Here is a 10,531-nt window from a genome sequence, read left to right on the forward strand (position 1 = left end):
AGTTTGTTTTTCTCAATGTTACTTTGGCTGCCCACGCTACAAATATATCCAGTTTGACACCTGCTTAATGCCATGGCTCAGTGCTATGGAATGCGGGAATTGTAGTTTGGTAGCACCAGTAATCTCTGACAGAAGAAAGCTAGATGTCTCACAAAAATTACAATTCCCAGAATTCCAAGTATTGAGCCATGGCAGTTAAAACAATGTCCAACTGATGCAGCCTAAGCCATAGCTAACGTTTGATGGGTTCAAGGTGTTTATTGCTTGCCCAGAGTAATGTTCTGTACTGAACAATTACAGCAGTTTTGATTCCACTTCAAGTCCATGGCCACATCCTATAGAATCCTGGGTTTTATATAGCTTGGTGAGGCCTACAATCTCTATAAAAAGAGTCTAATCTCTCCAAATACAAATCCACATTTCCATAAGAAAGAACCAGGACAGTTGAAGTGATACAACACTGCTATACCGTATGTATGAATACATCCAAGACTCTGCAATGAGCATCAGAAGCAAATGAAGTTTATGGTCCGCCCATTCACAAAAACCATTCCGGATCTTCCACACTACAGTACCACTACACAGACATACATGGACAACACAACACCACCAGTCTTTATATCTAATTGTAGCGGGAGGACTCATTTTGTTAAAGGTTATATTTAAGTTATTGGGAAGCAAAAATCCTTGCAACAATAATGTCAGAGAGCTATTTTACAGATCTAAATCTGCTCTTGTCCACCTCTGTCTATACACCATCTCCCAAATGAGAAGAACATGGAAAGGAGACTATATCCTCCCAAATCCTCCCCATTCACATCTTTTGAAGGACACCCCCAGCATAAAAACAAGGAAGGATTGTTTTCTAAATTGCTTTAAAATTCTGCTTAGAGTTTAATTATATTTGAATTTTTGTATGTTTTAATGATATGGAGGCTTTCTGCACTGCATTTGGGACGTCCGGAGGACGTCCCATTTTTAAAAAGGGGCGTCTCTTTTTAGACGCCCCTGGGCCTAGTACGGACTCCGTCCGTGCAGATGGCGCGGCCCTTCTACATGGCCGGCGCCATCTTGCGTATCGGACGTCGAGCGTCCGTACGCATGCGTCCTTTGTGACGTAGCGAGTGGCGCCCCTGGCGCCTCGCTACGTCGCAAACGCGACCGAAAAGAAGCTCCATTTTGGAGCTTCTTTTTCAGTCCGCAGGGAGCCGCGCCGTGTCTGTACCCCGCATGGACTATTAATCTGAATTGCTTTAACGCTGCAATCTGCCTTGAGTCCCCAGTGGTAGGGGGCAAGTAGGTAATTAATTAATTAGTCACAGTAAAATAACAATAGGAAAAACATCAAATATTGGAGACTGTTTGGTGATTTTTCTCTCTTCCAAGCAGTGAAATGGAAGGAACATGTAAATCTAAAACATTAATCTGTCCCTAGCAGATGGCTCACAGAAGAATTTTGCTGTGAGAAGACTCCATGAAAGCCATTAAAAAAGCGAGAGGAGGAGAAGGGGAATATATCATGTTCTTTATATTCTCAAGGGATTTAACAGAGGAGTTTTAAAAAAATTTAAAAGCATCATTATCACATAGTGACCAGAAGAAAGGAAAATTAAAAGCCTGTTTTGAGAGGCATGTATGGTGATTAATTGTAAGATATAATGACACAGGTTATATTATTTGTTTTCCACTATGTTTTTATATTTCAGATTGGAGTGGATTTTTCCCTTCTGAATGAAAATCATATTGCAGGGTTGTTTCCCCAAGTACAATGATCTCCTAGACACATAGGGCCAGTAACAGACGGGAGTTTTGTCCTAGGGACGATTTTTCGGCGGTTTCAACGGGGCTAGGAGGTCCAGACGCACCCAGCCCTACTTTTGGTGCCTGTGGTACATCTTGCCTCAGCCCCGTCCACATGAGGGTGCACAATGATGATGCACAGGCATCTGAGTGCCCAAAATGGTGCTTGCCGGAAGAGGGGTATCATGGTGCTGGCATCACAGCGCTTATGACACTTCTGAAAAAGAAGCCGGCTCTAAGGTGGCTTATGTTTTAAGGAGCGGCTGGAAGGGCACCAACGAGGGGTAAAGACTGCCCATCTAAATCCCCCCATACTTCAACAAGATGTTTTAAAACTAGGGATGGTCCATTTCTCTAACAACTGGGAGAGGCTCCATTCTTCCACAGCTGGTGCTGGTGGCTAGGCAGACAGGGCTGGAAAACTTACTTCTGGTTACAGTCCCAAATTCCACAGCCAGCATGGCAGCAGCCATGTTCACTTGGGTGGTGAGATTGTTGTCCAAAAAGCAACTTTTCTGAGGTGGATGACAGATGGTACCTTTATTAGCACTGCCTAGACCAGGGTTGGGGAACTTTCCTCTCTTGGGGCAAGAGCTTGGAAGAAACTAGTTACAAATAAGTATTTGTTCCTGTTGTGTGTGCCCTTCAAGTCATTCCCGACTTATGATGACCCTAGGAATGAGATTTTATTGACAGTTTTTTCAGAGGGGGTTTGCCATTTGCCTCTGAGTTGACTGAGAGAGTGCCCAGGATCACACCATGGGTTTACATGTTGAGCTGGGATTCAAACCCTGGCCAAGAGTCATCGCTCAACAATCAAATAAGTATTTAGTTGTAATTAATTCATTTCCGATAGTGAAATTATAATAACAGTTCATTACTGCTGTAAACTGAAAAGACAATTGCATTCTCTTGAATTTTAATGCTAAAGTTTAATGCTAAGGAGGTATCGTAGAACTTTATATACACTTGTTAAAGCGAAGGTTGTGTGAAATAGCTATGTGGAACAAATAGGTGCCACAACAAGGGTTTAAACTTTGTAGGCAGGGAAGTGTTTGTGGACTGCACCATGATGACCTCTACTGGACATCGGTGTGGCAATATTCTCTCCAGCAGAAACCTGGGCTGGGTAGTAGCCAGTTCTTGCACAGTTCTCCTACTGACCAGAAGTGATGATATTACAAGACAGCTCCCATCTGTCTTTAAAAATAAATATATGATGCTTTTAGTACAGAAAGGTGAGAAGCGAAGCAGGCACTGTCAGACTTCAGCCAGGGTATCCTCATGTGAATAAAGGCCAGAAGTCAATTTCCCTGCCTAAACAGTGTTAAAAAGACCTTGCCACCTTTTTTCCCCAGCTTTCCCCCCTCTTTTTTTTTAAAAAAAAAATTCAGGCTGATCAGTTGACTTTGGGTGTGTCTGAAAGAATCAAGAAATGTTGGCTTTGTAGCTAGACTTGAGCTTTGATCTCAAGACTTGATTACTGTAATGTCCTCGTGGCTGGGCTTCCTCTTTCTCACCTCCGTCCTTTAATCGCTGTCCAGCATTCAGCTGCACGCATTATCACTCCACCAACCGTTCTGACCACATCTCTCCTGTGTGTTGGCATCCCTTCACTGGCTCCCCTCCCTTTCCGCATTTCAGTATAAGCTCCTGCTGTCGGACATTCAAAGCCCTCCATGGACTGGCCCCTCCTACTTACAACCTTCTTCTCCCTCACCCTCAACCAGGCCCCTCCGTCTGGTGTCAAGGGTCCTGTCCAGCCCAGGATTTCTCTGCCCCACAGATTCGCCCTTTCACTTGCTGCCCTCCCTCACTCTGGAACCTTCTTCTCCACAAGCAAGAGCCACATCTCTTTAACCAGCTTCAAAACGGATTGAAAACCATCCTATCAGAAGCCTTCCCAGGCATCGCATAATTGTCGCTTACATCTGATGTTTCTGTTGTTGTGCTGTTTAATCGATCCATTTCCTGTATTGCTATGTACTGATTGTATTCCCTACTTGTGAGTATGTATTTTCCCTGGATAATGATTAACCTTCCATTAAGCCAAGCCCTCCCTCCAGTCCATCTGCCTGGTCCAGGCCTCGGAGGTTGAGAGAACTGCTGGACCTCTTACCCTTTCCCGTCACCACCCCCTTCTCCTTCTGTGTCGTGTCTTTCTAGATTGTAAGCCGGAGGGCAGGGAACCGTCTAACTAAAGATTGCATGTACAGCGCTGTGTAAATTTACAGCGCTTCATAAATAAAGGTTCTAAGAATAATATAATAATAATAATTGTTTGTTTTTTCCTAAGCTAAACAAAAATTAGTTTCCCGAGGCTTGTTTTTTCCTAATCTAACAAAAAGTTTCACCAAGGCTGATTTGGCCGATGATGTAATAAAAGAGCTTGGGAAAGTTATTTTTTGAATTATAGGTCCCAGAATCACCCAGACAGCAGAATTCTAGAAGCTGCAATCTTAAAAAGTAACTTTTCCAAGCCTGAGTTGATCAGCAACATCAATAGCAGAAACCAAGGAAGGTCTTCAATTTCCCTAGGTAACCAATGAGGAAGATATGTAGGCCTGGTATCCTATTGTTCATTCCAACTAGAGTTGGCCTATTGAATCACTGGCATTTACCTAAACCATGAATGGGCAGTTGTGGAAGCCTGCCTCCCCCCATGCACAAGAAAATCAAAAAGTCACCAAATGGCCTGTAAGGCGTGAGGGGGCATTTTCTCCACATTTCAGGGGCCCCTCCTGCCATTTTGGGTGCAGTAGATGTCCTTTTTATCAACAGGGAATGAAAAAGTTAACTTTCTGTTCACTTTCTGTTTCAGAAGAGGTTTTTCCTGGGTCTCCATTGGCCAAGAGGGCATTTGAGGGAAATTGGGGTAAAAAAATCCAACATAGGGGGCCCTGGGGCCCATAAAAGTGGACCTATGACTTCCACAGGCTACACTTTACCTATCCCTGGCCTACATGTTAGTTTACCATTCAACAATTGATTTATGGACCGACTTTAGTTGGGACTAACTGTAGGATTCAGGCCTTGGGTGTCAGTGATGTAAAATGAAACCTGGATTGGAAAAAAATGAAGGAAGGAAGGGAAAAAATTATAGTGGACAAAGCATTACTGTTGAGGGCAACAAAGGACTTCCAGCTCAGAATGTTGGCCTCACACATAGCATCTCAAATTTACCGTGGGTTTTCAAGTACAGTCAGCCCTCCATCTCCACAGATTTTTTATCCACCCATTCAAGTATCCACAGTTTGAAAATATTTTAAAATATATACATTCCAAAAAGCAAAACTTCATTTTGCCATTTTATATAAGGGACAAAATTTTACTATGCCATTGCATTTAATCAGATGTGAGCATCCATGATTTTTTTTATCCATGGGGGTCCTGGAACCAAACCCCAGCAGATACCAAGGGCCCACTGTAAATGTTACCAATAATTGAAACAAGCATTCCTAATGTTCAAGCTTTACTGGCATCTTCTCAAAACAGAAGAGACATAAAAATAATTTAGAACCCAGCTTTACATAAAGCCAGTTTTAAAAAATCCTACAAATTATCTCAGAGCAATGGCTCCTTGAAATAACTTGTGACTTCACAACTGAAACACAACTATAGTACATTTAGAGAGATATGTAGATGCACCTCAGATGCCAAGGAAGGAATGAGAAGCTCTTGGATGAATGGGCCAAATGGAGCTAGGAAATTCAATCCCAGTTCAAACACAGGCTAAAGAAAATCGCTGGGCCTCAGTCCAACTGGAAGTTCCAGTTAGAGTTGTCCCACTGCATCAACTGCTAAATGGTATATCAATACTCATGTAAATCCTATTGAGTCAATGGATGTGTTCTAGTTGGGACTAGCAATGGGATTTAGGCCTATTTGTTCTAAAATCTTCCTTACAAAATTGGAAGAGTGCCTCACTTCACACAGCTAAAGCTTTACACTGGTTTGAAGATTTGGAATAGTCAAATGGGGATGGGGGGACTATAATTAGTATTGCCATATAGATAATTACAACTATACAAGATCTATAACTATTACAACTGAATCAGTCATTTCCTACTCTGGCTCTAATTGCATTGCTCTGCTCCTGTAAATGTGATGAATATAAGAGACGGGTTAATTACCTACTAAACACCAAAGCAAATAGATCAGTGAAAGCACTAAGCTCCATAGTCCAAAATTAAATAAAGATGACAATTTTTTGAGGCTGCCTGTACTTATCTGAGAGTGAGCTAAACCATCTCATGATGCAGGAAAATTTTGTCACAACTAAAGCTCAAATTGTAAACATATACATACTTGCGGGGGGGGGGGGAGGCTCCACAGGATTACACAGCATGTCCCATTGAAACCTATGGCTCAGGCTATATGGGATTAGCTTCAGCCCCACTGCTTCAGTGAAGGCTTCAGTAGGGGCATGACTCCCTTGTCAGTGTAATGGTGAACTTTTATTGCATTGTTATTGCTGTTGTTGTTGTTGTGTGCCTTCAAGTCCTTTCCAACTTATGGCGACCCTAAGGCAAACATATCATAGCGTTTCTTGGCAAGATCTGTCTAGAGGAGGTTTACTATTGCCTATCCATAGTGCTGAAACCATTTTGTGGGAAAGGGTTAGAATCTTGGATGGCTCCTCCAAATCTCAGAGCAGGTTCACCACCCCACTGACATGGAAGTCAGTAGCCATTACTGCATTTCCACCTGTGGGGTTTGGTCTTGGTTACCTTTTGCTGAAAAAACACTATGAGGCTTTGTAAGTGTCCACAGCAACATTGTCAAGCCACTACATTTTTGGTATGTTAGCTTGAGAGGTTCTATATTTGCCTCGTAGTTTTACCTTCTTCACCCCATCACATTCCTTCCTGCCACTTTAGCTTCCAAGTCAGATTGGTGAGGAAAACCACTGCCCTGAGCTTTATTTTCTTGTAGCACATGCTGCTAAAATCAATCCATCATTGTAACATCTGTTATCTCCCCACTGCACACTGCACATGCACTTTTGAGTCAGCTAGTCTGTATGTTTTAGCTTGTATTTCTTAACCTTGTTTTAATTGCTTTTATATTGATGAATTGATTGCTGTTACAATTTGTATATTGTATACAACCATGTTACCCGCTTTGATCTACCCAGGAAAAGCGGGCTACAAATAAATGATTTATTATTATTATTATTATTATTATTATTATTTATCATTGCTTTTTTTAAAAAAGGAAAAAGCTCCTGGTTTTTAAATGAGAACTAAAGAGAACTACAAAGACAGCAATGCTATGCAGAGCTCCACTGAAGTTATTTTTGAATAAACATACTGGACTACAAAACTGATATATTCTTTAGTTCTCACTATTTCTGTAGGGCAGGGTGGAGGGAGGTCAGACCACAGGCTGCAAAAGGCAATAAATAGCTGTTTTTGATTATCTCAAGGCATCTAAAATGGAGAAAGAAATAAAAAATAAAACTGTCCTCGTACATCACCTAGGAAGGTGGTGTCTTGCTTACTTCCTGGATTTAAAAAAGACTCTCCTGGCCTAAAACAACCCTGGGAGTAGCAAAAAACACACACCATGGTTACTATGTCCCCAGTTCTCTCAGAGAGCATGGCTGGACATTCTGATTTATTTTTAGGAAGTTAAGAAAAATAACAATAGAGATGGCGGGGGGGGGGGGAGTTCATCTCAGTTGTCTGGCTCTCCCAAGCCCCAATCTGTATTCCTGTACGGCAGGGTGTTGGACTGGATGGCCCTTGTTGTCTCTTCCAGCTCTACAATCCTATGAATCCTTAGGGTGCCTGCCCATCCTGACACAAGAGATTGGAAAACAGCATTCTTGTTTTACAAGATCCTGTGAACAATCCCTATTAAGACTTCCCTTCTGAATAGGATCAGGCTGCATTTCTATACCTGAGTACTGGGAGACAGCCCTTGAGAATACCAGTGAGAGTTATTTTTGAGTAGACATGTAGAAGACTGTTCCACAAATTACTAAACTAGCATTGCTAAGGAGGTCTGTGCCTCAAGATCATAGAATCACAGAATCATAGAATCACAGAGTTGAAAGGGACCTTGAAGGTCATCCAGTCCAACCCCCCTGCCATGCAGGAATACACAGTCAAAGCATCCCTGACAGATGACCATCCAACCTCTGTTTAAAGACCTCCAAAGGAGACTCCACCACTCTCTGAGGGAGTGTGTTCCACTGTCAAACAGTTCTTATGGTGAAGACGTTCCTCTTAATGTTGAGGTGGAATCTTTTTTCCTGTAGTTTGAATCCATTGCTTCATATCCTAGTCTCTAGAGCAGCAGAAAAACAAGCTGACTCCAACCTCAGTATGACATCCCTCCTAATATTTAAAGAGGGTTATTATAACACCTCTTAACCTTCTCTTCTCCTGGCTAAACATACCCAACTCCCTAAGGCATTCCTCATAGGGCATGGTTTCCAGATCCTTCACCATTTTGGTTGCCCTCCCTTGGGCACGCTCCAGCGTCTCAACATCTTTTTGAATTGTGGTGCCCAGACCTGGGCACAGTATTCCAGGTGAGGCCTGACCAAAGCAGAATAGAGTGTTAATATTATTTCCCTTCTAGACGCTATACTTCTATTGATTGACAGAGAAAGATCAAGCTAAGGAGGACAGGCTCCATTCTATATATGTAGAATGTGTGTGTTTGTGTACACTACACAAGTCAAACTCTACAATTCTATGATTATTTGCTTTTCACTAGTTGAGCAATGGCATATTGAAACAAACAAACAAAAAGATAAACCATTAATAGGGTTGCCTCTTATGAACAATAGGAAATCAGGTCTCCTACCTGAATTCTGGCAGGAGGTTTGGCTGCAGCCCATAAAAAGCTGCAGAAAGGGTCACCAGCCAGGCAGGTTTGTAATTTCCATTCTCACACTCCAGGTAAGGAGGGGACCACTGGACATGGCTCTTCTCCACAGGGTGGTTGCCCTTCTTTCTCAAGGTGTTCTCCCAAGCCTTGGCACCAGAACTGGCACCCTTCCGGTGGTGGTGCGGCCTCCACTTGCGCCTCAAGCTGTGGAACCACTCGGTCTCACCAGTGGCATTGGCCGAAGACAAGTCCTGTAGCAGGATCTGGCTGTCTTGCCGGCTGGCTTGGAGGAAGACCTGAGGCGCTGAGGACGAGGGCTCCAGGCTAAAGGTGAGGGCTGCCTTGGAGATGTTGGGATCCCCTTCCAGCAGGCTTCGGATCAGAACTTGATACCACTCGATGTCCTCCTGCAAGTTCTGCTCCAGGGACTTATTGCTTTGAAGGACTGTGTTGAGAAAGTTGGTGGCATGGAGGAGAGAATCCAGGGCACCCTGGAGAGGAGGGTGTGAAGCCATCAAACGTGGCCTCCCAGCCCAGTTGGCCAGTTCATAGTGCCCAGAGCAGTTGGCACGCCTCAGGGCCCGTGGGTTGCCCGTGTGGAGGAAAGAAGCCACATTGGGGGGCAAGCCCCGGAAGAGCCAATGGGCCAAGAGGACCCCTTCCTCCCCTTCCTTTTCTTCTTCTTTGGTGGTAGTGGAGGACCTGCTCCAAGGAGAAGATGGAAGGGCTGCCCTCTTGGCTTGGTTGTAAACAGGCTGGGCGGCCTTGAGGGCTTTCCCTTGGCCTGGCACTGCCTGCCCTTGGCTGGCCTCCATGGCTGTGCCCAAAAGACCCAAGAGGAGGAGGAGGAGGAGGAAGGGGATGAGGAGAGAGCCCAGCCAACCCATGGCCGCCTCTTGGGCAAGGAAGACCCAAAGCCTTGGGGAATCTGCCCCTTACCGAAACAACCAAGCAGAGCCCAACATGGACCAAGAGGGGAGCCAGATCCGGAGTGGAAATGAAGTCACCTGTAACCAGGTGTGTCTCTGTTGGGTGCAAGGTGTGAGTGTGTCTTCTTCTGCCTCTCCAAGGGAAGCAAGGTCCGGGGATCACACAGCCTGGTGAAGATGGGGGGCTACAAGGCAAGGCGACCCTTCGCCTCCGGAGGGCTCCCCGGGGCTTCCTTTCCCCTCCATCCGATTTCCAGGAAGGTCGTTCAAAGAGCAGCCAGCTGCTGATGATGATGATGAAGAGGAGGAGGAGGAGGAAGGTGAGGATGAAGATGGTGATGGGGGTGATGGCTCTCCTCTTCCTCCTCCATCATGGGGGGCAAAGGCACAGCCCAGAGCCCCCCAGGCGCCTGGCACTGGGCATCTCCTGCCAAGGGACAGTGGGCACAGAATGGCACCTCTGGCCCCAAGCGATGCAGACCCCGAGGAAGGAGGGGGAGGTCTCCTAGTGCCTCACCTTAGCAGCAGCACCAGCCCTGCTTCCCCTGCTGCCCCTGCCAGGCTCTGAGCCTCTCGCCTCCTCTGCCCACCCAGGCAGCAGCTCCTCCTGCCCGTCCCGCCCCCTCCCTCGCCATAGGTGCGCTCTGCCAGGCTCCAGCGCTGGGTGGACGCCTCCCCTGTCAATCAAAGGGGGGCAGGCAGGGAGGGAGGAGGAAAGAAGGGAGGCGCTGTCCAATGCTGAAGCGAAAGGAGGAGGAGGAGGAGGAGGAGGAGGAGGAGAGCTGCTTCGTGCCTCCAGGGAGACCAGGCGTCCTCCTTTTCCCAGGAACTGTCCTCCCTTTCAACCCTCTGTCCAGGAGGAATTCCAAAAAGTCCTCCATTTCAAGGTGAGCGGAGGTCCTGCCTTTTCAGGACCTGTCCTCCATTTAACCCTCTGTCCAGGAGGAATTCCAAAGTCT

General features: G+C 45.3%; 1 protein-coding gene across 1 annotated transcript in view; it reads right to left on the bottom strand.

Moving 5' to 3' along the window:
• GPR158 (G protein-coupled receptor 158) overlaps nucleotides 1-9,476 on the bottom strand; it is a 150,006-nt gene extending 140,530 nt beyond the window's left edge. Inside the window, exon 1 of the mRNA XM_042477554.1 lies at nucleotides 8,620-9,476. Coding sequence (XP_042333488.1) covers nucleotides 8,620-9,458 — 839 coding nt within the window. The 5' untranslated portion in view covers nucleotides 9,459-9,476. The remainder of the gene's footprint in view (nucleotides 1-8,619) is intronic.
• Between the last annotated feature and the right edge of the window lie 1,055 nt (nucleotides 9,477-10,531).

Source organism: Sceloporus undulatus, chromosome 6 (assembly GCF_019175285.1).
Source record: "Sceloporus undulatus isolate JIND9_A2432 ecotype Alabama chromosome 6, SceUnd_v1.1, whole genome shotgun sequence".
In the NCBI taxonomy this organism is placed as follows: Eukaryota; Metazoa; Chordata; class Lepidosauria; order Squamata; family Phrynosomatidae; genus Sceloporus; species Sceloporus undulatus.